This window comes from Petromyzon marinus, chromosome 37, assembly GCF_048934315.1.
Source record: "Petromyzon marinus isolate PM22_M1 ecotype Great Lakes invasive population chromosome 37, UKy_Petmar_22M1.pri1.0, whole genome shotgun sequence".
NCBI lineage: Eukaryota > Metazoa > Chordata > Hyperoartia > Petromyzontiformes > Petromyzontidae > Petromyzon > Petromyzon marinus.
In genome coordinates this window covers 17,982,281-18,010,175 of record NC_133703.1, presented here as the reverse complement: position 1 = coordinate 18,010,175, position 27,895 = coordinate 17,982,281, and the positions used below count along the sequence as shown (strand labels likewise).

Below are 27,895 nucleotides of genomic sequence, written 5' to 3'. Positions count from 1 at the left end.
GTGGATCAGAATCCCATTCAGTTGACGGTTCTCCCCATATCTTGGAGTGAGTCTTGCTTTCCGGAGTATCTTGCACTAAACTAAGACGTTTTATTCTACCAGGTAAGGCCAACTGAGTTCTTTTTCAGAAGCGACCTGGCCACAAATGATAGGTCAACGAAGTGGTTTATCACGTGGAAATGCATAGCAGCCAAATACTCCAAACGCATGTTGATTTTAAATGCGGAGAGAAAAACCGGAGGATCCAAAGAAAAATCCACGCGACCACCGGGAGAACATGCAAACTCCAAATATACAGGCGTCAGGGCCGGGATCAAACTCAGGACTCCTGCATACCTCGTGAGGTAGTTCACATCTCTGGAAAATGCGAGCTTAAAAACTGGATGTTTCCTTGCAAATACTGCAGAGCCCGCACTCGTGACAACTTCCCGTACCATTAACAAGGCAAGCAAAAGGGGAAATTCCTAAGACAGGAACCTCGTGTCTCAGTCGGCGCGTCTTGCAGGGGACTGTCGTGCAGCCCGAAGCCCGGGCCCTGATTTAATAACCGCTCACTGTAATGCGGGCTAGAGCAAGTGTACCGAACAACACGAGCCAGCGACGGGCGGAAGGAAACGCCACCACAACACACACGGCACACACAAATCACGCCACAAACTGCGTACGTTACACAACACTCGGTTTGTTCGTTTTGGTGTTTTTCTATCAACGATGACTTCATGGAATTTATATACAGTATACAATCGGTTTTCTTAATACATAGGGTTTAGAACATTTTGACTTCCTGAATTTTTATTCTGACTTGGTGGATCTTGCCCTGAAGATTCTTGGAGTAGTTTAAAACTAAATTTCACGAATAAAATTGCTCAAGTTGGTTGTGAGAGCTGTTCTAAACTCACTGGTGAGCCAAAACAACAGCAACTGGCCACGTTAAATGCTTGCACACAACGTCGCAATTTAATAAGACTGTCAGGTGGTGGAGGGTATTACCAACACAAATTTGTTCATATCATCATGTCGCCTAACCCAAAAATCTATAATAAATAATGATCATACTCTTTGGTTTTTTCGGTATTGTCACGTAGGTAAAAAAATCTTTAAAATGAATGAAAACAACTAAATTAAATCACGACGTTTCGGGCACAACACAAGCGTCCGTCATCAGGTGGGGACAACCACAGCGAAGACAGTTGCTGAGACATGTCAAAGAGATCGCTCTAATACGTGATCGCTCTAACACGGGTTAGAGCGATCAAATCTAGAAATAATGATCAGTTTACCAATCTTCACCGACCCCACAACCGACCAGTGTGATGAAGCATGGTGAAACAAGTCCCATGACTGATAAAGAGTGGTGAGGCCTTCAACCAGCAATGGACTGACACATGCTTGTAAGTTATTTAATTAAAAATATATATATATATTGTATGTATTGCATTGTCACGTGACCACTCGATTTGATTACTCGTGTGCTATACGCATTGAAATGGGTGAAGAATACAAATAAATGTCCAGCCGTGTGTGTCTTTGTTGGAACGCACCACGCGGTGACCGATGGGCCCTGCCGCTGGTGCCTCACGGTGGCTGCCGCCGGCCAATCCACGCTGGAACGCGACGCGCGGTTTCAACGTCCTGCTCCGTTCAATCGTCACTAAAAATGAACTGGAGTCGATCATCGATTCCAAGAAATTTGCAATCGATCGTGATAATTATAAAAAAAAACAATTGCTAATTAACAGCCCTATACGATGCACACCATTGTTACACATATACACGAAAATACACAGTCCGTTTACCAACCCGCTCTGGGGGAACACGAGCATAACTGGCAGATACAACAACGTGCACGCCCGACGTTTCATTATCGTTTTTCAGTTCGAATTACAAAAACTACACGTAAAATCCTGGGCCAACAAACGCCATCCGCCTCTGGGCAGCCGTGCTTCGGAGATAATCACGCTTGTGTGTACATTCTGTTATTGAAAAATATCTCGATTTTACTTTTTACAACTACCTCAATCTGTGGATTAAATAACAATGTCTCTTATCGTAATGTTGACACTGCCCACAGACCCAGTCGGGGGGGTGGGGGAGGGCAATGTAAAAATCCTAGGGTGGCAAATTCACAACGCAAGCACTATTCTAAAAGTTACAGTTCAGTGGCAAGACACTGCTGAATGAAGGCCTCACTCCCCCAAAGCAGTGTTGGTCGTTAGCATTGTTTGACCATACTTCACCACGATGGTTAGAAGGGGGTAACACGCCCAGAACCGGGTCAGATATCAGCTGTCATTGTTGCCAGCCCTTCTCGACACTCAAACTCAGGTTGCCCGGCTCATTGCTCGTTGCACGAACCACTCACTGCCTTAGCACTATTTTATTCGTATCTGAAAGAGTCATCAAGCTAAAGTAGTCCCAGGTTGAGTGGGCACAAGATGCTCTCCCAATACACGAAACTGCTCCTTGAAACAGGGGCAATATTGTAAACCCGCCATATCTCACCTCATACAGAGGCACTGTAAGGCTGTCTTAGTCAATGAATGAAACCCTCTACTTGGGGACCATGTGGTCAAAGAGGCCAGGTGGCTGAAAGGTCACAAGAGCTTGGCTGATGTGTATAGAGTTTCAGCAGCTCTTGGGTTCAAATGCAGGTTAAAGCCGCCATGCCCATGATTACACGGTGTCCTCATGCGTAGCGAGTTGATGATCTCAGCCCGTTCACCAAATTGCTGCACAAATAACCCCCCCACCCCTACCATCATATTAAATTAATTACGATTCAATGGTTAGCGTTTAATTTTCGTGCTTAAACATTAAATGAGTGTTTTCACTTAAGTTGCCCACAATTGCAGATGTTAAGAATACAAACAAAAAAATCTGTTTGGCTGTCACGTGACGAACATCTGTGCAGCAGGCCAATTCCCGAGCTCACTTAAAGAGATCACAGACGCGAGTCATGTGACGTTGAATTGTGCAGGAACGCTCTCGAACACGAGGGGGGGGGGCGTTGGGGTGATGCGTGGACCTGACAAACAGAGATTTGAAGCTTTCGTGACTGCAAGGATCCATACTCTTTGGTTCAATTTTTTACCTACGTGACTTTACCGAATAGAACCAAAGAGTACTGACAAAGAGAGTTCCAAACAGACGGTTCTTCTTCATCTCGTGACATGACGCCGATGGCACAACTGTGCAATAGAACTTGGGAGAAAGACAAAATCCCACGGCGTTCGACCTGGGGTGGTGGTTTTGTCCTTGTGCCACTGTTTTGCACACGGAGTGTGCGACTAAATTCTCACTCCCGCTAAGCAACGTCTTGTAATAGACGCGAGCGAGAAGTGTCTGCTGTAAAAGCGACGCGATCCTGTGGATTCATTGTCAAGAGGAAGTCACTGCGCGTGTGTGCGTCATGACAGCACTTAAAAGGAACCAGGCCCCACCCCCATATAAAAATGTATAAATATACAGGACTGCATACCTGTCAACTCATACGGTTTACCCGTATTGTTGTACAGTGAAATTGAATTTTCAGGTCCATACGGCGTACAGCCGTTTCAATACGGGCAAAAAAATAATGATACGGTCAAATTAAAAAAGTGTATTGTTTAACCCCTTCGTAATTTTCTGTGTTTATTGTTGTACATTTACAACGTGTGTGTGTATCCACATATCAAGCAAGCAGCATCAGCATGCAAGATCACAGACAGTAGTATAAGTAGCATCATTGACACCAATTGTCAAAGTTAATACGTAAAACCGTTTTTGTTTAGTAATATAATTTCTGTCTATTGGTTTGTATTTCTCCCTTGTGATGGGACTTTGTAGGATGAACGTTGCGATTTATAAGGGCACGGGGGTGACGAACAAGGTCTGAGTTGGTCTGTAATAAGGTAGGGCACTGATAAAAGTATGGAACTGTAAACATTTCCGAGGTTTCTATCGTCACACGGATGAAAGGCCACGAATCTCAATAACTTCTCATCTGGCACAGAGGACAATGGGAGAGGAAGGTGAGAGCTCCCCGCGTTGAGTCGGCGCCTCTCTTTTTAACAATGGACACCTGAGATCAAGGCCGTAGCCATGGAGTCAACATTGGGGGGGACCAAATCTTCCAAATCTTCCCCCCCCCCCCCAGAAAAAAAATCTACATTTAAAAATTTCCTGCCATTTCCTGCCTAAAATATTTTAAAAAATTCACTCACATAGGATGGACTTTTTATTTCTTTTGTTACAAGGTCTCATAGTGTATTGTATTACATTGCTCTGTTTTTTTCTTGTTTTACCTTTTCTTGTTTCATTGTATGTAATGGCAAAGATTAGGGATTAATAAAGTACAACCATAACCACAATAAAAAAACAGAAGTCTATTTTATAGCACTATATTGGGGGTGATGTGGGGGTGATGTCCCCCCAATATATATTATAATTACGGCCTTGCCTGAGATAATACCACGTATGGTGATAACAGTGAGCGGTGTGCCCACCTTCACAAGTGTTGCGAAAAGGGGTTTAGGGGTTTGTTGCGGATCGTGATACGCTGTTGTGCACAGAGCTTGGCCGATGTTGTATATAGGGTCCATCTGCTGTGTATAGGGCGAGGCGGGCGTGTATAGGACTAAGCTAGTGTGCTATCGCGCTAGGCTGGTGTGTATCGGGTGAGGCTGATGCGTAAAGGGTTTATAGTTGGTGTGTAGGTTGTGAGTAGACTGGTGTGTTTAACTCTCGGTTGGAGAGTAATAGGATGCAAACGCCACACACACACGCGCCCTATATCACGTGCTAGCTCCCACCACGTGTCATGTGGCTGGCAACGTCACCGTACGCCCAGGGTGGTCTCTTATTCTTTGAAAAGGAGAACGCCGCCTGTGATTAATGGGACAAGCCAGGTATGGGAGGGGAGACGGTGGAGGGGATAGGACTGGCTTGCACACACACACACAACACTCTCTCTCACTCCACTGAGAAACCAGACCCGTGCCGCAGACACGGCTGTAGCTGGGACAAAAGAGTTGGTGTCAGATTGCTGGCGGTCGGACCAAAACACACACTACACAACGCGCGCGCGCGCGCACACACACACACCACACAACAAAATAAAACATAAGCAAACAATACGCGCCCTTCACGCATTTGACCCCTTCACGTTAACAAAAATATGTTATTATTATTATTTACTCTTGTTTACACATGAAACCTTCCACGAGTCTCAAGGCTCTTTACTCAGGAGGGTCCTGCGGGGTGGGGGGGGCGATGTTACTCTGTGGAATCGCAACTGAGTACAGCAGTTGATATGCAGGGTTGTTTTCACCATTGGGTTGTCTTCACCATTGGGTTGTTTTGGCCAATACCAGCCAGCGTTGTGTTTCTAGCTACGCGAGGAAACTGGAGAAAGCCCGAGGCAACATTCATGCAGACGAGGAGGAGAACACACGAAACTCCACATACAATGAGAAAGACAGACGACGCCCGAGACTGGAATTGAACCCAGATGCTTCTTGCTGTGAAGCACAAGTGTGAACCACCTTGGCTAAATACAAATATAAAATAAATGTCAAATTTAAAAAATGTTTGGTTACACATCCCATCAGCCACCATTTAGTGTCCAATCACAAGTCATGCCGGCCTGAATGTTATGACTACACGACGCAGTACACAACACGGTGTGTAACATACACAAAATACGTACACAATACGTACACACAGGATGTATCACATACACAACAGTCAATCACGAAGCATAGTGTTGCATGCATAACAAAGTACACACTTAACATTAACAGTGCAATAGAGTACACAACAGGGTATAAACATGTCCAACACAGAAAAGTGTAAAACTCAAACACTTAGTGGTATGCAAAATGTACATTAAAAACAAAGTTAACACACAGAGGGTATATAACACACACAACATAATACACAATGTAACAGTATGCGACACGGTGCACAACACAGTGCACCACACAGTAAACACACACTAGCACACGTGTACGCCACACACAGTACACACCACAATTACATGCGTACAGGACACACAGCACAATATCATACACATTAGTAAACACAGTACACAAACCCGCTGCCGAACACAACATCCATCTGTGTGCCCGTACAGTTCAGTAGAGTATAGCTCACCACGTTCTGTTTCAACAGACAAGTAACGTGAACACAAACACATTAACAATGCATGCAGTAACACAATGCACGCAGTAACACAAGCCACAATGACACAATAAAAAGGCACATAACGCACACAACACAACCCGCACAATGAGAACATAAGCCACACAAAACACAAGCCACATAACACACGCCCACGGCTACACAACGCGCACGATAACAATACAAGCCACACAGTAACACAAGCCACAGTAACACAACACGCACAGTAACACAAGCCACACAGTAACACAACACGCACAGTAACACAAGCCACACAGTAACACAACACGCACAGTAACACAACACGCACAGTAACAACACGCATAGTAACATAAGCCACACAGTAACACAAGCCACACAGTAACACAACACGCACAGTAACACAAGCCACACAGTAACACAACACGCACAGTAACACAACACGCACAGTAACACAAGCCACACAATAACACAAGCCACACAGTAACACAAGCCACACAATAACACAAGCCACAGTAACACAAGCCACACAGTAACACAAGCCACAGTAACACAAGCCACACAGTAACACAAGCCACAGTAACACAACACGCACAGTAACGTAAGCCGTACAGTAACATAAGCCACACAATAACACAAGCCACACAATAACACAAGCCACACAGTAACACAACACGCACAGTAACACAAGCCACACGACTACACAACGCGCGCAGTAACACAAGCCACACAGTAACACAACGCGCACAGTAACACAACACGCACAGTAACACAAGCCACACGGCTACACAACGCGCACAGTAACACAAGCCACACAATAACACAAGCCACACAATAGCAAAACAAGCCACACAGCTACAGAACGCGCACTATAACACTACAAGCCACACAGTAACACAAGCCACACAGTAACACAAGCCACACCGTAACAAAAGAAGCCGCACGACCGTTACACGCGCACAATAACAACACAAACCTCAGCAAACACCACACTTGCACACAACACAACGCAGCACACCCACAACACACAAACACAACACAACGCAGCACACACAACACACACACAACACAATGCAGTACACACAACACACAAACACAACGCAGCACACACAACACACAAACACAACGCAGCACACACAAAACACAACGCAGCACACCCACACAACACAGCACACCCACACAACACAGCACACACACACAAACCCAGCACACACACAGCACACACACCACACGAACACACAAACACAACACAACGCACACACACACAAACCCAGCACACACACAGCACACACACACCACAACACACGAACACAACACACACACAAACCCAGCACACACAGCACCACACCACAACACACGAACACAACACAACGCAACACACACACACAAACCCAGCACACACAGCACACACACACCACAATACACGAACACAACACACACAAACCCAGCACACACACACCACAACACACGAACACAACACACACACACACCCAGCACACACACCACACCACAACACATGAACACAACACAACGCAGCACACACACACACACAAACCCAGCACACACACACACAAACCCAGCACACACACAGGACACACACACCACAACACACAAACCCAGCACATACACAGCACACACCACACCACAACACACGAACACAACACAACGCAGCACACACACACACAAACCCAGCACACACACACACCACAGCACACACCACACACACAACACACCACACGAACACAACACACACGAACACACCCAGAGGTGTGGTGGTGTCCCGGCGGGTGGTGAATCGCGATCGCCACTCACACGAGGTCGGGCCTGTGCCGGTGTAGGATGGCGCAGAATGCGAGGCCGTCCCTGAACGAGGCGCTCATGTCCCGCACGCTGACGCCGCTGTAGCCGCGCGTCTCACGCCGGCACCACTGCTGGAGCTCCCGCGTGGCGGCGGCCATGCCGACACTCGGCAGAAACCACCGCTTCGTCTCCACCCCTCGTTCGCTTCTGTCGACCTCACCGGCACGCAGATTCACCTCCCCCTCGCCTCGCCGACTTAAGTCTCCCTCACCGTCTTGCCTCACCACCAACCAACCCCACAGCTCACCAACCCCACAGCTTCACCTCCCCTCACCGACTTATCTCCCTCACCACCAAACCCCACAGCTTCACCTCCCCCTCGCCTCGCCGACTTAAGTCTCCCTCACCGTCTTGCCTCACCACCAACCAGCCCCACAGCTCACCAACCCCACAGCTTCACCTCCCCTCACCGACTTATCTCCCTCACCACCAAACCCCACAGCTTCACCTCCCCCTCACCTCGCCGACTTAGTCTCCCTCACCGTCTTACCTCACCACCAAACCCCACAGCCTCACCTCACCGTCTTAGTCTTCCTCACCGTCTTACCTCACCACCAAACCCCACAGCTTCACCTCGCCTCACCTCACCGACTTAGTCTCCCTCACCGTCTTACCTCACCACCAAACCCCACAGCCTCACCTCACCGTCTTAGTCTCCCTCACCGTCTTGCCTCACCACCAAACCCACAGTTTCACCTCACCGTCTTAGTCTCCCTCACCGTCTTGCCTCACCACCAAACCCACAGTTTCACCTCCATTAGTCGCCCTCCCTCCCTCACTCACCAACTCGGGAGGGCCTCCATCATCGCCCACTCACCCTCGCCAGCTCCGCTCGCCAATTTGAGCCCCCTTCCTCACCAGCTATCCTCACCAGCTATCCTCACCAGCTATCCTCACCAGCTGTCCTCACCAGCTATCCTCACCAGCTATCCTCCCGCCCTCCCTCACCAACCCACCGTCTCCCTCGCAGCCTCCCTCATCCTGATCTGGGGGTCGTTCGCTGCCTTGGGCTGCCTCCAAACAGAACTGTGGCTGCCTCACGCGGGTCTCTCTGTCTGTGGGGGGGGGAGTGGGGTGTGTGAGAGAGTGTGTGTCAGTGGGGGGGAGTCTGTGTGTGTGTGTGTGGGGAGTGGGGTGTGTGAGAGAGTGTGTGTGTTAATAGGGGGGGAGTCTGTGTGTGTGTGGGGGGGAGTGGGGTGTGTGTGAGAGAGAGTGTGTGTCAGTGGGGGGGGGGGAGTCTGTGTGTGTGTGGGGGGGAGTGGGGTGTGTGTGAGAGAGAGTGTGTGTCAGTGGGGGGGAGTGTGTGTGTGTGTGGGGGGGAGTGGGGTGTGTGAGAGTGTGTGTCAGTGGGGGGGAGTGTGTGAGTGTGTGGGGGGAGTGGGGTGTGTGAGAGAGTGTGTCAGTGGGGGGGAGTGTGTGTGTGGGGGGGAGTGTGTGTGGGGGGAGTGGGGTGTGTGAGAGAGAGTGTGTGTGTGTGGGGGAGTGTGTGTGAGTGGGGGGGGGGAGTGTGTGTGTGGGGGGGAGTGTGTGTGTATGTGTGAGTGGGGAGAGTGTGTGTGTATGTGTGAGTGGGGAGAGTGTGTGTGTATGTGTGAGTGGGGAGAGTGTGTGCGTGTATGTGTGAGTGGGGAGAGTGTGTGTGTGTGAGTGGGGAGAGAGTGTGTGTATGTGAGTGGGGGGGGAGTGTGTATGTGTGAGTGGGGAGAGAGTGTGTGTGTGAGTGGGGAGAGAGTGTGTGTGTATGTGAGTGGGGGGGAGTGTGTGTATGTGTGAGTGGGGAGAGAGTGTGAGTGTATGTGTGAGTGGGGAGAGAGTGTGTGTGTGAGTGGGGAGACAGTGTGTGTGTATGTGTGAGTGGGGAGAGAGTGTGTGTATGTGTGAGTGGGGAGAGTGTGAGAGGAGAGTGTGTGAGTGGGGAGAGAGTGTGAGTGGGGAGTGTGTATGTGAGAGAGGAGAGTGTGTGACAGGAGTGTGAGTGGGGAGAGAGGAGTGACAGGAGTGTGAGTGGGGAGAGTGTGTGTGTATGTGAGAGAGGAGAGTGTGTGACAGGAGTGTGTGTGAGTGGGGAGAGAGTGTGGGGAGAGTGTGTGTGGGAGTGTCTGCATAGGTGGGTGTGGGGGAGTCTGGATGTGGGGAGCGGTGGTGCCGCGGTTAGCGCGCTACGCTGTGCTACGAGCCCGGCGACCCGAGTTCGATTCCCGCTCACGGCCACCAACAACCCAGAGACGATTATCTGAACTGGCCTCCCCTAGGTCGACTCGGCCTCAAATGAGTACCCGGTGCGATGTGTAGTAAACATCGCCACTGGGGAGACAAAGGCGGCCGGGCGTGGTGGTGGCCACCCACCCCCCTCGTGTGCCGTGCCGGCCTTCGTAGGTGCTGCTCGCTAACAGCACTTGCCCCAATAGTCTGTTGAGGCTATACGGGGGAGCTTTGTCTTTGGTGTGCGTCAGGGAGCGGTGGCGCAGTGGTTAGCGCACCGATGACATCGACGACGGATATCTTTGAACGTGCCTACCCCTAGGTAGACTCCGTCTAAAATGAGTACCCGCTGCAGGCGTGTAATCGTCACTGGTGGGAAGACAAAGGCGGCCGGGCGTGGTGTTGGCCACCCACCCCCTCGTGTGCCGTGCCGGCCTTCATAGATGCTGCTCACAGCACTTGCCCCAAACAGTCTGCTACAGGCGACACGTGGGATCATTGTCTTTCAGTGGGGAGGGGAGTGTGTGTGTGTGAGTGCCTGCATGGGGGTCAGGAGTGTGGGGAGAAGGGGAGAGAGACTTTTGACTTTTAAACAACTTTTATTGCCGCCAGCAGCAACAGCACTGGAGGCGATTCTGATATGAAATACACAAAGTCACCAGCAACACAAAAAATGGCTTTATTTTGTATGATTTTGAAAATGTTTTTTTGGTTTGGCCATGTTTGTTTGTTGTAGTACGGAATTAAGACTGATGGCCTTAACCTAAGTTGTCTTGTGGTTGTTGTTGACTTGTTTCCCACTGGGATTTTTGCACACAGCGTTGGTGTAAGGTGCTTTTTCTGCAATATTTTGCTGTCTTTTCTGTTTGCACAAAGTCACATAGTCACTTTAAGATGTTTTCTTGTTCATGTTTTTGTTTGTTGCGGTTGCACCCGAGTCAAGAGCCAAGTGGCTCACAGGGCTATACCAAATAAATTAAAATGAAACCGAGTCTTCTACTTTCGTACGACCGCTCGTGCAAGATGCAGAAGCAAACAACTGCGCAACGTCGCATCGGAGGTCGACTACAACCAAATGACTTTGTGGCCAACTGCAATTGTCGCATCGCAGGCGTCCAAGCCGGATCACCCGCCGTCAGAAGCGAGCGGAGTGTTATCGCTGCTGATGTCTCCTTCGTGTCTGTGGGTCGGGTTGATTCGAGGTCGTTATGCGCTGTGTTACGGTCCGTTCCGGATAGCCCACAGTCCGCTACACTGCTACGAGAGTTAAAAAATATATATATAATTTAAAATTTTTATTTGTGCGTCATCAGGGAGGCCCGCACCCTTCCTCTGCCACGGTTTGTGAAGTGGGATGCGGTTTAGGGTGCTTCATGGGGCTTCGTCGTTGGAAGATCAAACCCAGGGGAGTGTGGGGAGAGCTTGGGGAGAAGAGCTTGGGGAGAAGAGCGTGGGGAGAAGAGCGTGGGGAGAAGAGCGTGGGGAGAGGCTAGGGAGAACGTGTGGTGAGGAGCGTGGGGAGGAGTCGGGAGAAGAGTGTGGGCGTGTGGTGAGACGGGGAGAGTGTGAAGTGTCTAGATGGGGGAGTATGTGGGGAGACAGGGAGTGGGAAGTGTATACATGGGGAGTGTGTGGGGAGACGGGGGGCCGCAGAGGGAGGAGACCCGTGGAGGAGGCAGAAACGGTCGAGGAGTGGAAGATTGTGGGAATAGGAATAGAGTAGGATCAGCAGAGGAAATTGACAATGAGTGGATGATTACGGGGAGTAGAGTAAGAATGGTAGAAGAGGTGTCGGGTTTGTAGAGGGGACTAACTGGAGAAAGTGAGAACAGTGGAACCAGTAGAGCACTGGAGGAAGAGTTGAGGAGTAGGATTAAAATATTGATGTTTAGTAATGGATGGGTTCTAGGGTAATGCATAAAGAGGTCAGATTATAAGAGGTGGAGCCGTAAAGGGGAGGACGAATTGGGGACCGTCCATCCTAAAATCCTATCGGCAGCCTTCACCAGGAATCTTACAGACTTGGCGGGGCCAGATGCTCACGCAGAACACGTCTATGTTTGGCTGTCAGTTTCACAGCGAATGCCTTCCACAGTGACTCACACAGTGGATATACAGCATATAACTCCGAATTGAGCAAGATCGTAAGCACTCGAGAGCAGAGGAGATGGGTGAGGGAATTCCTAAGTCGAGTGGTACGAGAGGAGCAGCGCACCGGGTGGGTGTGTCGTTGCGACAGTGTTGTGGTGGTTTAACAGTGTGGACGAGATGACATGTCCTCAACATGGGTGGATGAAACAGTGAGCGAAGTTCAAGGGAACCGTAGCTACGGTAGTGGCAATAGCAGAGTGATAAAGAGGGGACGGACCACCGATGAGCGACTGGAGTGAATCAATGAGTTGTGGAAAATCAAACACACCCGATTGCTGCTTTACTCCGAATTCTATCCGATGCAGCAGTGAGAAACTGTGTGCTCTATCCCAGATATGACAGCAGCAGGATTCCTGACCGTGTGCTTTTGTAGTAGCAATGGCACTTTGCTGGAGTTCCAGGAGTAAAAATAGGCAAGGTCACGTCCGCAGCCCATATAACGACCTCCAACGCCAGAAGTGGAAAGCAGATGAGGAATGAAACGCAGACGAAGGAAAAGTCCATCCTTGGCAATGGGGGAGGGGAGACCCTAATAAAACGTGGGGCCTGCAGGCACAGACGTGCTTTGGTACTTTGTTCACATCTGTGCAACCAAAATCATAAGCGCCTCCTAATAATTTGACCTCCCTCACTCACAAAATACAGTGAGGGATAAAAGTATTTGATTCCCTGCTGATTTTGTACGTTTGCCCACTGACAAAGAAATGATCCGTCTATAATTTTAATGGTAGGTTTATTTGAACAGTGAGAGACAGAATAACAAAAAAATCCAGAAAAACGCAAGTCACGAATGTTATCAATTGATTTGCATTTTAATGAGGGAAATAAGTATTTGACCCCCTCTCAATCAGAAAGATTTCTGGCTCCCAGGTGTCTTTTATACAGGTAACAAGCTGAGATTAGGAGCACACTTAAAGGAAGTGCTCCTAATCTCAGTTTGTTACCTGTTTAAAAGACACCTGTCCACAGAAGCAATCAATCAGATTCCAAACTCTCCACCATGGCCAAGACCAAAGAGCTCTCCAAGGATGTCAGGGACAAGATTGTAGACCTACACAAGGCTGGAATGGGCTACAAGACCATTGCCAAGCAGCTTGGTGAGGTGACAACAGTTGGTGCAATTATTCGCAAATGGAAGAAACACAAAAGAACTGTCAATCTCCCTCGGCCTGGGGCTCCATGCAAGATCTCACCTCGTGGAGTTGCAATGATCATGAGAACGGTGAGGAATCAGCCCAAAACTACATGCGAGGATCTTGTCCATAATCTCAAGGCAGCTGGGACCATAGTCACCAAGAAAACTATTGGTAACACACTACGCCGTGAAGGACTGAAATCCTGCAGTGCCCGCAAGTTCCCCCTGCTCAAGAAAGCACATATACATGCCCGTCTGAAGTTTGCCAATGAACATCTGAATGATTCAGAGAACAACTGGGTGAAAGTGTTGTGGTCAGATGAGACCAAAATGGAGCTCTTTGGCATCAACTCAACTTGCCGTGTTTGGAGGAGGAATGCTGCCTATGACCCCAAGAACACCATCCCCACCGTCAAACATGGAGGTGGAACACATTATGCTTTGGGGGTGTTTTTCTGCAAAAAAGACATGACAACTTCACTGCATCAAAGGGACAATGGACGGGGCCATGTACCGTCAAATCTTGGGTGAGAACCTCCTTCCCTCAGCCAAGGCATTGAAAATGGGTCGTGGATGGGTATTCCAGCATGACAATGACCCAAACACACGGCCAAGGCAACAAAGGAGTGGCTCAAGAAGAAGCACATTAAGGTCCTGGAGTGGCCTAGCCAGTCTCCAGACCTTAATCCCATAGAAAATCTGTGGAGGGAGCTGAAGGTTCGAGTTGCCAAACGTCAGCCTGGAAACCTTCATGACTTGGAGAAGATCTGCAAAGAGGAGTGGGACAAAATCCCTTCTGAGATGTGTGCAAACCTGGTGGCCAACTACAAGAAACGTCTGACCTCTGTGATTGCCAACAAGGGTTTTGCCACCAAGTACTTAGTCATGTTTTGCAGAGGGATCAAATACTTATTACCCTCATTAAACTGCAAATCAATTTATAACATTTTTGACATGCGTTTTTCTGGATTTTTGTTGTTATTCTGTCTCTCACTGTTAAAATAAACCTACCATTAAAATTATATACTGATCATTTCTTTGTCAATGGGCAAAAGTACAAAATCAGCAGGGGATCAAATACTTTTTTCCCTCACTGTACAGCTATTTTCAACACATTGCAGTAAAAACATTTTATTCAATGATTCATTCTTTTAACTATTAAATCTATTTGGAATTTTAGTTTTATTCTGCTCTAGATACTTAGCCTTACTCCAAACGAGGGTTGTTGAAGGACAAATGGTAAACCGGTAACCATCGATTACCTGTTCTCCATTCCATACACACATCACCGACACACCCAATGCTATCATACATAGAACTCCTATACGCACACTGCTCACTCTCACGTGGCCCACCCGTCGCAGTCTCAATCCTCTAACACACAACACCGAGGCGGAGAGTCGAGTCACAGGTAAGCGTAACTCATCTTTATTGTTACCGTCACGACAGGACACGATTGCACTCAGATTTGGACCCCGGGCCTCGGGGGATCTGGACGCGGAATTGGGCACTGCCCACCGACCCCGGGCTCGACTTGGTGAACCCCGGGCGCCCCGACTCTGCAGCACCCTCAGTGGTACTTCCTCCAGCGATCGTGCTCTACAGAACACACGGTCACCAGTAAGCACAATCACACCGAAAACCCACAAAGTACAATGTCGCATATCTGACCATCCTTTATTCCGCGATGACTAATTCACTGTTCATAGCGAGCGCAGTATTTGTCTACGGTGTAGTTGTAAATTTCTATAGATTTCTATACATGTTCACACTGTATTAGCTTTATTATATAGGGTCCACGATTAAATTAATATTTTTTTGCCTCGTTTGCATATTTGTATTGTGTACATTATTCTATTGTTATGTACATCAGTCTGAAGGTAACATGTGCGCATTATGCACAATATGCAAGTCATTGCTTCTAACACATACGAGTCTAAACCGTGCGTGTGCTGTGAACATGAGAATAGCTATTAATCGAGTAACTACGCCATGCCGTTTTGGTAATATTTTCGTGGTCCAGACCACTCTTGAATATTTTACCATCCCTGTTAACTCGAGTTCTCACCTGGTTTAACAAAGTCATATTTTTAACGGGAACATGCACATTTACAGGCACCAATCGTTGTGTGTGGGGGCCCTCCCTCCCCGTGTGGCCGCACACTCCTGTCGCGCAGCAGCGATCTCGACATGCGGGAGGCCGATTAAAGCCACGTGCAAGTGCTGCCCTCCGGCGGCCGGGCCGGGCTTGTGTCGCGCAAGTCGAGTGGAAGCAAAGAAGACGAAAAACATCGTTCCCCCTTGCAAGAGCGAAAAGGCGTGCGTGCGTGCAGCTTGGGCCTGTCGCAGGGCACAAGTGTGTCCTCCAAATGCTGTTACCGGGACAATTTTATTTATGTTTCTAATCCCAGTATTTACCTCTCCTCGTCTCTTCCATGTTCAACAAGAGCAGTACAAAAGACGAGGTAAACACACATCGCCGAAACCACCCAAGGAAACTCACACATGAGTCGAATTTTTGAATGCACAATCCAAGGTTGCAGTTAGTTACTGTAGGGCAAACTACACGACAGCCAGCCGCGTGGCGTGTCATGGGCAGCGTTGAGGCACAGCTAACAAGGTCGCGTTGCTTTGCATGCCGTTACATTTTTTTTTGCTTTTTGAGTGCCATTTTCATTTGTTTTATTAACCTCCAGACACCCCCCTTCTCAATTTAAACAAAAAACATCCATCACATGTGGACCACTGTAAATTTACCCACGCGTTTTGGGAACGCATGGAAGTTACCCCTTAACGCCACCAGAAACACAGCAAAATGCGGGCATTACTATGAGGGGGTGGAACGAGTCACCCCCCCCCCCCAGCGATTTTATTAAATGTAGCGATTCAGGCTCGCGATTCAATTATCGATTATAATTTTTACGTGGTGAATGTAACGGTATCTAGCAGCTGCAGGGGTCACACGAACCAATTACGCACGATAACTTACGGCTATTTGTCAAACCATTGTTTGATGAAGTCCTCTTCCACATTGTGTTGTGCTTTTCATTGGGGGTTGGTTGACCAGACTACGCCATGATCATCAGTGTGGGTTCGTGAGGAGTGGGGGAGTGCCTGGACTGGCAGACTGACTTATTTGGCACCAACAGGAAGACGAAAGGGGTATCTGTCCAGCTAGTTAGATGTGAGCAATAGGTTTTCAACAGTACTTCAGATACCTGGGTTGTTGAAGCTATTTCACAGATAGCAAACAGAAAGACAATTGAACATCATGCAGGGTGATCCATTTATATACACTCCAATGACTGCTAATGACCCACTTACTTTCTTCTCAACAGGTGAATAAATACTATCTACGTGACTTTAGCAAAATAACCATAGAATATGATTAAATACTGCGAAGGCAATGAATGGCTCCATATCTTACAGAGTGTTGAAAGATGTAAAAATTAGCTTAATATTGGTTGGAGAAACGCAAATAATTTATTTATTTTCCCCCCTATTCATTCTGTGGGGTTATCTATACACGCGACATGCTGTGTGCAATGTGCTGGCATGGACCCGCGTTGACCGCTGGGCCGCGTCACTGTTTCCACTTACTGACGTGGTCGAACGAGAAGATGTAGCTCAGGGTAATGTAGCCCACCACAAACATGGTGACGCCCCCGAGGCCGCCGCGGCGTACGTTGATGTACTTGTTCATGTAGCGGTCATAGCCTGCGAGCACAGGTCGGCGCACGGCATCGCAGTCACCACGAGTGTGACGTTAGTTCAACTTCGCCACATCCACATTCATTGCAGCAAACAAGAGATGTTACCCAACCGCGCGGCCGCTGACGGGCCCTGCCGCTGGTGTCTCACGGCGGCTGCCGACAACCGGTCGCATTCGATCACGGAACGCGGTTTGAACGTTCGCACGTGCCAATCGGTTCAACAGTTACTAAAGTTGAATTTAATTCAACGATCGATCCCATAACTTTTGGAATCGATTATTCTAAAATCGATTATTAACCGTCGTTGGAACCATCACAGGATACATAAGACGCCTGAGAAGAACATTATCGTTGGTGGTTTAAAAACAGGGGCTCATTTAAGAGATGTAAACCTTCCCACATTCAATCTCGGCTCAGTGAGAGGTCACAATGTTTCCTCTGCATGGACACTCAAGTCCGCGTGGTCTGTATTGCTATGCGTGGTCTGCATAGCCACCCACGCTGTGCGTGCTATCTGCACGTGGTCACGGCGCGCCACACATACCTCGCCGGACCCCGCGGATGAACCCATTGGGCGTGAGGTCGCAGGTGCCGACCCAGGCGGGCAGCTCCCCCAGCTTCACGTCCAGCAGCCTCCGCTCGGCCAGAGCAACTGCGGCAAAACAAGACGAGGCGAGCAGCGGTGAGCTCTGTGTACCCAGGGATGCCTGCAGTACAACCAGCGCAGAACCGGCGCTCGTTCCAGGCCAAGTGCACTCAAGAGGTTATGTGAAGTGTCAAAGGCTCACTGGCTGGCAGGTCACGGGGACAGACCCAGGTGCGATGGCTTGACTGAGATGACTTGCAGATGCACCACTTGTGCCCCCTACTGCGCCAACTCATTGTATTTTATCCACCCGGCACTCCGATGGTTGTTGTGAGCGTTGTTGTTGTGAGCGTTGCTTCCCTGTCGTCCGCTATTGTAAAAACTAATATAAAACGTTTTATTTTACAGGGTAAGGCCCACTTGAGCTACATAGCTATTGGAATAGGTTTTACCCTTTAACTGGCACAAAAACTGACACCTTTATTCAAGACATCATGTTTGCAATAACCACAACACAAGCAGTCAAAATGCAAACAAAAAAGTCAACTCTGATAATATGCACTGTCCTTGAATTTGATTGGTCCACACCCGAGACAGCTTTTCTTAGAGCCTAGTCTCCATTGGTGTTGGACCAGAAGACGCCAAAAGGCGTACAACTCAAAACCAGCGCACTATCAGAGTATTGAGGGCTCGGGGTGAGCATTAACATTATGAGACCTCCTTTGCCAGAAACAAGATATAGGAATAGGTTTTACCCTTTAACTGGCACAAAAACTGACACCTTTATTCAAGGCATCATGTTTGCATTTTGACTGCTTGTGTTGTGGTCATTGCAAACATGATGCCTTGAATAAAGGTGTCAGTTTTTGTGCCAGTTAAAGGGTAAAACCTATTCCTATATCTTGTTTCTGGCAAAGGAGATCTCATAAGACTTTTTTGTTTGCATTTTGACTGCTTGTGTTGTGGTCATTGCAAACATGATGCCTTGAATAAAGGTGTCAGTTTTTGTGCCAGTTAAAGGGTAAAACCTATTCCTATATCTTGTTTCTGGCAAAGGAGGTCTCATAATGTTAATGCTCACCCCGAGCCCTCAATACTCTGATAGTGCGCTGGTTTTGAGTTGTACGCCTTTTGGCGTCTTCTGGTCCAACACCAATGGAGACTAGGCTCTAAGAAAAGCTGTCTTGGGTGTGGACCAATCAAATTCAAGGACAGTGCATATTATTATCAGAGTTGACTTTTTTGTTTGCATTTTGACTGCTTGTGTTGTGGTCATTGCAAACATGATGCCTTGAATAAAGGTGTCAGTTTTTGTGCCAGTTAAAGGGTAAAACCTATTCCTATATCTTGTTTCTGGCAAAGGAGGTCTCATAAAGCTACATAGCTATTGTTCAGAAGCGACCTCGCCACAAATGATAAGCTCAACGAAGTGGATTATCGCGTGGAAATGTATGGCAGCCAAATAATAAAAAAAACGCGCATGTTACTAAATGTGAAGGGAAAAACCGATGACCCGGAGAAAAATCCACGCGACCACGGGGAGAAGACGCGAACTCCAAATACAGTATACAGGCGTCAAGGTCGGGATCTAACCCACAACCTCCTGTAAACTGGGCGAGGTAGTTAATATCTCCCCCACCCTGGCGCCCATGGGACTAAGTGCTGGGCAGCGAAGAGCAGTTTCAGCAAGAATGTGTTGTACTGTACTTCTATGCCACCGCGTCTATGCTCCCCAATCTTCACGACTCGCGTGAAGTATGGTGAAAAAGAACCTACGAATTACACGGCATGGAGAGGCCTTCATCCAGCAGTGGGTTGATATACTATAAACATGACGGTATTATATTGAGCGGGCACGCCAACGATTATACTGCCGTAATTGTATCGGCCTTAGCCCTGTGAATGTCACCATCTAAGGTCGTTTCAATAGACTTCATTTGAAGTTTGTTCTTTTAGCTTCCCATTATTTGTACCAGTCATTTCCTTTGGGTTGTCAATCAATGTAAAGCAGGTGGGGGGAGGGGGGGGAGAGTATCTTTCGCGTTCGGTCCGTCTCCAAAGCCAGGATGACAACCCTGCTTCGTATTCCTGTTCCAGTATACCTTTACTTACACCCTCTCTGCAGCAATGCAGACTTTTCATTTGTCGGGTCAAGTTTGGTCGACCAACAAAAACCCATCATCCCTTCCGTCGATCCATGAAATCCGTGACTGTTCGTTTTGGCTGTCACGGACAGGCCGGTCAGCCACAATGTCAGTGTGGAATTAACACGCCCGGGCGCTCACAGCCGCCCAGGGTAGATGGAGAGGGATACCTTGGTCTCGTTTTAACTGTAATTGTTTACGAGTACAGCAATTATGGCTGTATAATCGCGAACGCTTAATCACTCACCGCATAGATGAGCGATGGTCAAGGGATGACGCTATTGGCAGTAAAGGAATGGAACGCGTTCGGGTACACATCTACCTGGGAGATGGAGCTATGGAATCAGCTCGTTCCGCACGTTACTATAATGAATGACTAACATCTTAATATCGTGAGAGACTTTGACAGCGATATTAAGATTTACCACTGCGGCAGAGGGCAGTATTCGGTGGTCACGGACAGACCGGTCACCCACAGTGGCAAAGTCGAATTAACACGGCCGACCGACCGACCGACGCGGGAGCCGCCCAGGGTAGACGAGAGACACCGTGGTGGACTTGCTAAACCCCGTGATGGTTTGAGGGGGGGTGACTGTGGCCCTGCGGCCGCTGATGTGGCCACCGGTGCGCGCAGCACAGAGGTGACTCGTTCAGGGTCACGCCTGGCCTAGGCCGCAGACGCGGGCCCTGCGTCTCCTCGCACCAGACGCGGAGCGCCCGAACCACCGCGGCTCTGGTCGCCTCAGTAAAACGACGAGAATGTCCAATTTAAAATAAATAAGTTTAAAGAAAGCAAGCGTGCAGTTTAACGTGCAGAAGCCGTGGTTGCCCGAGGAGAGAACACTCACCCGACTTAGCCGCCATCTCGTGCAGGTGTCCAGAGCCTGCCTGCACCACGTGATCCTCAGCGTGTAGACTCCGCCCCCTACACTTAAACCACGCCTATTCTATAGACACACGCCCCTTCTATAGACCACGCCCTCAGCTATAGACCCCACCCCCTTTACTGGAACACGCCCCTGTTGTAGACCACGCCCCCGTCACCGCAAGCTGCACGTGTCCCGTGAAAGTTGTGTGTTGGGTTAGGGGAGAGGGGGGATGTGGAGCTGCGAGCTGAACTTGCCGATGGCCGGTACCGGCCGTGTCAAGATCGGCCTCTGTGGAGGAGGAGGCCTGTAAAGGGGCCGTCCATAAATGACGTCACGCACCTGGGGGGGGGGTCAGATATTTGTGACAATGTGTGACGAGGGGGGGGGGGTGAGAAGTGTGACGTCACATCAAAATGCGCAACTTTAAATCAATATAGACAACACGTTCTACTTCATTAAATAGACTTTTTAATAAATGTTTTCTCCTACAACATCAGAGTGCAGCGCCACATTAAATACGCAATACAATGACAATAGTTTAAAGCGATTTGAAGCATGTTTTATTTTCAAAATGGAAATATGGTTTTGGGGGGGGGGGCAGAGCTTTGTGACGTCATATTTGAGGGGGGGTCGGGCTTTTTGTGACGCCGCGTGACGAGGGGGGGTCAAAAAAAATTCAAAATCGCGTGACGTCATTTATGGGCGGCCCCAAAGGACGCTACCGAGCAGTTGGGAGGAAGTCGCCCTCCAACGGTGGGGAGATGTTCACCACCTCGCCTGGTATGCAGGAGGTCGTCAGATTGTGGGTTGCATCACGATCCTGACGCCTGCTGCTGTATATTTGGAGTTTGCCCGTCTCTCTCTCTCCCCGCGGTCGCGTGGATTTTTCTCCGGGTCCTCCGGGTTTTCCCTCCGCATTTAGAAATATGCGTTTAGAGTATCATGCCTGCTATAAGTTTCCACATAACAGGCCACTTCGTTGGAGCTATAATGTGGCTAGGTCGCTTCAGAAAAATAGATAAATAGCTTTGCCTGGTAAAATAAAACGTTTTATATTAGTTTTTACAATAGCGGACGGCAGGGGAGCGACGCTCACAACAACCATCGGTGCGCCGGGTGGCTAAAATACAGCGAGTTGACGCAGTAGGGGGCACAAGTGGTGCATGTGCAAGTCATCCCAGTCAACCCATCGCACCTGGGTCTGTCTCGTGACCTGTCAGCAGCGAGCCTTTGACACTTCACGTAACCTCTGAGTGCACCTGGCCCGGAACGAGCGTCGTGGTGACGTTACCGCCACAAAACTCGACTTTTTATTTTACCAGCTAAGACCCACCGAGCCTCATAGCTATTTTTCACAAGCGACCTGGCCGCAAATGAAAGCTGAACGAAGTGGCTTATCGTCTGGAATTTTACAGCAGCCAAATAATCTTAAGCTAAGTGGGGAATGGCGCCCCCCACCAAACCAGCTGCCCCCCACCCCTCTCTTTCCCATCTCGCGTATCCTTCCCGAGCCTCCGGGGTCTTCCTTCCCTATCCCCGTGGCCACAGAGCCTTCTCCTCATCTGCCCCGAGGCCCAGGGTCCGTCCGTCCGAGCGCCACGGCCGAGGACGGAGCGCGCGGCCCCCTAGAACGTGGCCCGCCTCGTGGGGCTCGGCGTGCCCGCCCCCCGCCATAGACGTGCGCTGTCAGCGGTCTTGGGGAGTGTTTTGACCATACTTCACCGTTATGATCAATGCGGGTTGGTGTGTTGCGGAGTAGGCTGTGGGGGAAGGGGGGGGACCACCGATGCAAATATCTCACCATTGAAATTGTTTTGCGTGAAATCAACGTCGTTGTATTTAGACTGCGCCAATTTTTGATGCGTGCTCCGTGTCATTGCGCTACCGGGTCACGCTCACCCCGAAGGGCCCCGATCCCGTCCTATATCGGCAGCGTAGCAAAGTTGAGAAAACGCCGTCTCTCTCCACACCATCACGCGCAACCATCTCTCTCCACACCATTACCACCACACCATCACACGACACCACAAAATCTCGCCACACCATTACCACCACACGACACGACACCATTTCTCTACGCATCATTACCACAACACCATCTCTCCACACCATCACACGACACCACACCATCTCTCCTCACCATTACCACCACACCATTTCTCTACGCATCATTACCACCACACCATCACACGACACCACACCATCTCTCCACACCATTACCACCACACCATTTCTCTCCACATCATTACCACCACACCATCTCTCCACGCCATCACACGACACCACACCATCTCTCCACACCATCACACGACACCACACCATTACCAACCACACCATCTTTCCACACCATCACACGACACCACACCATCTCTCCACACCATTTCTCTCAACACCATTACCATCACACCATCACAAGACACCACACCATCTCTCCACACCATCACACGACACCACACCATTACCAACCACACCATCTTTCCATACCATCACACCATCTCTCCACACCATTACCAACTACACCACCACCACGCCTCATGGTGCTGCGATGCCAAAATCCGTAACCTGTGTATCAATTGCTCCTCGTCACTCCATCTCCCCACTGCTCGTCCTGTAGGCCACGTTCTCTCCCCCCCCCCCCCCCCCTGTGGATGCCATTGCAATCGGCAAGTTTTGTTAAATCGACTACCGTCTTCCCTTGTCGTGGTTTCGTTGCCCAAGTTAAACAAATGGGAGTACAGCATTCGGTATTCATTCGTCTTTTCCAGAACGTCAGTGATGTTATTATTATTGAAAAATGTTCTAATAGGTTTTTACCCCTTTCTGGCAATACAACAGGTGTCAAGCAATATGTTCAAACATCAAATAGATACCTTTTGCGAGGAATCAAGTCTGCATTAACCACACGCGCTTGTGGTGAACATGGAAACAAACATGCTCTGATAATTATACTGTATATGCTTTGTCTTTAAACCTGATTGGCCTCCGCCAGAGATCGCCTTCTTTAGTCTCACCAGTGTCAGGCCAGAGAACGCCCAAAGGGCGAGCGTCACAAAGACAACGAGCGTGCGACAGCATTCATAAGCCTCGGGGTGAGCAGCTACATCATGGGACCGTTTTCGCAAGTGTCAAAGTGTGACAAATAAGAAGAGGCTTTAACCCATTCTGGTAAGCGTGGTTAGTGCAGTAACTTTGATTCTCTGAAAAGGCTATCTATTTGGTGTTTGAACATCTTAACGACTGTTTTTATTGCCAAAGACGGGTAAACCCTATTCTTGTTTTTAATACTTTGATACTGAGATATTATTATTATGGACATGGTCGACGGTAGTGAGATACAGTAAAACCTTGGATTGCAAGTAACTTGGTCTGCGAGTGTTTTGCAAGACGAGCAAAATGTTTAAATAAATATTAATTTGATAAACGAGCGAGGTCTTGCAATACTAGTGTACGTATACGCTTTGTACTGCCGAGCGTCACGTGATCACAACTGATATACGAGTGCTTTGATATACGAGTGCTTTGGATTACAAACACGTTTCCGGAACGAATTATGGTCGCAATCCTAGGTTTTACTGTACCTTTCCTGGACCCAGCTGGCTCGTTGTCGCTGGTTGGACCCTAAATATTAAGGCAACGCGAAGAAAAGTAAATTGCAAAACACTTTAATTTGTACACTCCACTCTGGGCAAACTCAAAATCCCCCGTTCCGTGTTCAGCCCCCCCACCCCACAACGCAAGGCCGGGGTCTCCGCTGTGTCATCTCACTCGGGTCACACTCCACACGGGTCATGCAACATCACCCTTTAACAGCATGGCATCAACAACCATAGAAAACGGAACAATGATAATAATAATATGATTTATGATCCTCAATGAAAACCCTCAATCGGTAGGCTCGCAACGCACGCAACGACACCACCGGCAGCGGGACAGAAACGCGTGGTTGGTATGGGAGACCCCAGAAATGGACCAGCTCTTTCTTTTTTCACAGCCTTGATTTCAAGTTAAAACGACAAACCTTATGCGACAATAAAACAAAACATTACTCGGGCAATGCAACGCGCACGCACGCACGCACACCGCCTGCAACACATTGCTACGAAACTGTGAAATTATGTTGAACATCGCCGTCGCCGCGCGTGTGATGAGACTCAAAGAATATCGAGAGAGCTGCGAGGTATACGGCGAGCGAGTGGCAAGCGGGAATGAATGGTGGAGTCACGGTGGAACAAGAGTAGAACGGTGGGTGACACTACGACGATAGAGAAATCCCAAAACAAACGAAATAACGCCCCCCCCTCTGCCCGACTGTCTCAATAAAATAATGAAACGTCTGTACAAAGTAGATGATGGGCTCAACTTTAAGTTTCAGTACTAGCCGATCACCTCCCAATTGTCCACAGAATTTCCCACCCACCCGCTTGACCCACCCCCCGACCTTCCCCGATCCCCACCTCCCCCGACACAGCGACGGGGAACGTGGCGGCGAAGTGACTCCCCAGAGTCGTCACGGGACCGGCACAGAACTCCTCGAGACGCACAATCAGCAGGTCCCACCCCTAGGTCGGCTTCGTTACAAAATAACAGCACGGCGCGTTAAGACAAAGCAGAAACAACCCTTGTCGACTTGTCGGTGTTGTAACAGCTACCTGTCAACATGGCTCAATCCCATGCGGGGGAAGGGAGGGAGGAGGGTGTGGGGTGTCGTTGAGGGCAGGGGGGGGGGATACCCAAACGTCTGGGCTTGTCTTCAAGTCTCCTGACACGGGAACTCGTTGTGTAAGATCATCATTGCTTTCTCACAGGTAACAATAACAGCTTTGGTAAACGAGGGAGGCAACTTCAAATAAACGATGATCGGTGAATGTGGTGACACGTCCTCACAAAGTTCACACCTAAGACATGTTGGCAATGGGGGGGTTCAGTTACAGAGGCCAAGTGAATTTGATTCTCCATCATCAATCCACTGCTGGATGAAGGCCTTCCCAGTCGGTCGCCACCTCTCGCGATGCTGCGATGATCCACCCGGCACCTGCAACACGCGAGCCGATCCCGTCGCTCCACCTCCACGGCGGAACGTCCTCTCGGGCAAGAATCGCTCCGTGGTTGCCGCTCCATCGCTGGCCCTGACCGTCGCCCCATCCGGCCGTGACGCGTCCCGACGCGTCCTGCCAGAGCCCACTCTCTTCACAGCTTCAATTGTGGACGTAACCCGCGAATGTTCTCGAATCCACACGTTCCACTCTCCGGCTGTCGATGTAATTTCAAGCGTGCATCTCTCCAAAGTGATGCTCCGTGAACTCAGTTAACGCGTGACTCTACTATCTGCTGAATGATCCTAATCAAGAGAACCGCGCCGTGATTACTGGCAATTCGGTTGCATTGATGTCTGGCGGTTTGACAGTGCCGTTGTCTCGTTGGTTGATCGAGAGGAAATAAACTTGTGTGTGGAAGTGCTGGGTGGATTGTTAAATCGCAGCACTCTTACTCAAGGCAACGGCTTGGGGAGACCTCATCCAACAGCGGAATGATCATGGTGACGGTGGTGGAGCAATGAGCAACAGGCACACCTCTGCCAATGTGATCTCGGTGATCCTAATGAAGGCCCCCTGAGTCTTTGGTCGTTGTACTACACTAGAGGCCAGGCCTTAATTTCGGCCGGTTCTGTCTGGGATGGCGACACAGAAAATATTCCCCACCCGGCACACCACATCCAGTATTCCTGCCAATGTGGCCGTGGCTACTTGCCACGTGGCAGCGAGATGGAACATATTCAGTGAGAAATCAAGCCCTGCTCAGGAAGGGTCTCTTTAGCTGACACATTCAGATGCCCATCAATGGCATTGGTTGTGATGGCCTCTTGACCTTGTCTTAGTTTCGGACTTCTGAACTTAACGTCCGTTCATAGAATCTCGAGCTGCTCCCGCACCGATTGAAGCCATCCTGACAGGCGTGTTCATACACTATGGCCACATTAAAAAAGTAAAAAAAAAAATCTAAAATCTAAATCAACTCAAGCCAGGTACATAAGCATTGTACCAGCCAACACACACACATATATACTCTTATTGCAAAGTCTGCAATCCAAGGCATCTCACAGATTGTCACATTGATTAGTGTTTTTTTTTTATCCGACAAGGTGAATACAGGAAACTAACGCACGTGCTTACAGTGACGCCATGCACTCGCTTGCGCCCGCTCGGGCGGGCACATCGGTTCCGAGCAAACGACGCGCAAAAATAACCCTCGTCGATTCAACCTCATCCATCCCCCCGCCCCTCTCCTCCTTCCCACGAAGCGCCACTCGCTGAAACTCTCCTCTCCGAACACACACCCCTCGGTTAAAAATAAATCATCTGCTGCTCGCACGTTGCAGGGTGCTCTATACACTGCAGTTTTATAATATATATCTTATATATTTTTTGACATTTTAGTGTTTTTTTACAAACCAGTGAAAACTTTCCTTCATGTGCAGAGTGGGTATACTCGCGAGCGCGTCCCGGGCGGAGTGCTTACACCCTGCCCGTCTCGAGCCGCTCGCGGAACCTCCCGCGCGTACCACGTGCGCCTCGCGAGCGTGAAACTTAGAAAAATAAAACCGACCCCGTGGGTGGGGAGCCCGAACCGGGCTGGCTCGGCAGGACGCGCGATAATCTTGTATCTTGGGCGCTCCACCTCGCCGGAAGGCGGGGGAGGGGCACCCCTCGCGAGTCCATGGTGAACAGCACGGCGCGACACACGGCGGTCGTGCTACCGGCCAATCGGGCGTGTCGTAGAGGTCGTAGAGGTCGGCGCCGGCGAGCGACGTGTGGCAAGGAACCAAGGTCTCGCACGCACGATGGGGACGCGCGTCCGTGCACCGAGCGACCATGAGGGAGCCGCGGCAGTGCCGTGAACGGAGGCAGGGTCCGAGCAGCGGGAAAAAAAAAATCCTGTCGCTCGAGCTTTTTGGACGTGCGTGGAGGAGCCTAAACGCCTGCTCGCAGCCTTCTTGCGCGGGTTCCAGCAGCGCCAACACAAACCCAACAACTCGCGACACGAACTTTAATTGGGATTGAGCCTTGAGTTCACGACTACGCCACGCATTCCATCGCCAG

At 49.4% G+C, this 27,895-nt stretch overlaps 2 protein-coding genes across 6 annotated transcripts in view; both read right to left on the bottom strand.

Annotated features, from left to right (window-relative positions):
- The window catches only part of LOC116949519 (MICAL-like protein 1), a 43,334-nt gene extending 34,195 nt beyond the window's left edge, over positions 1 to 9,139 (bottom strand). The window contains exons 1-3 of one of the 5 annotated variants that reach the window (XM_076072381.1): positions 8,751 to 9,139; positions 8,489 to 8,694; positions 7,951 to 8,353 (exon numbers count right to left, since the gene is read on the bottom strand). In XM_076072381.1, the coding sequence (XP_075928496.1) occupies positions 7,951 to 8,096 (146 nt within the window). In that variant the 5' untranslated portion in view covers positions 8,097 to 8,353; positions 8,489 to 8,694; positions 8,751 to 9,139. Of the gene's footprint in view, positions 1 to 7,950; positions 8,399 to 8,446 lie in introns of all 5 variants that reach the window. The other 4 variants (XM_076072380.1, XM_076072383.1, XM_076072382.1 and 1 more) reach the window with 4 other exon arrangements.
- A 5,752-nt stretch (positions 9,140 to 14,891) lies between these two features.
- Positions 14,892 to 20,926, bottom strand: LOC116949558 (ATP synthase F(0) complex subunit f, mitochondrial-like). The gene is made up of 4 exons (XM_032966985.2): positions 20,778 to 20,926; positions 17,744 to 17,851; positions 17,087 to 17,203; positions 14,892 to 15,085 (listed from the first exon to the last, which is right to left on the bottom strand). The coding sequence occupies exons 1-4, from the start codon at positions 20,791 to 20,793 to the stop codon at positions 15,057 to 15,059; spliced, it is 270 nt and encodes an 89-aa protein (XP_032822876.1). The 5' UTR covers positions 20,794 to 20,926; the 3' UTR covers positions 14,892 to 15,056.
- Positions 20,927 to 27,895: the final 6,969 nt, after the last annotated feature.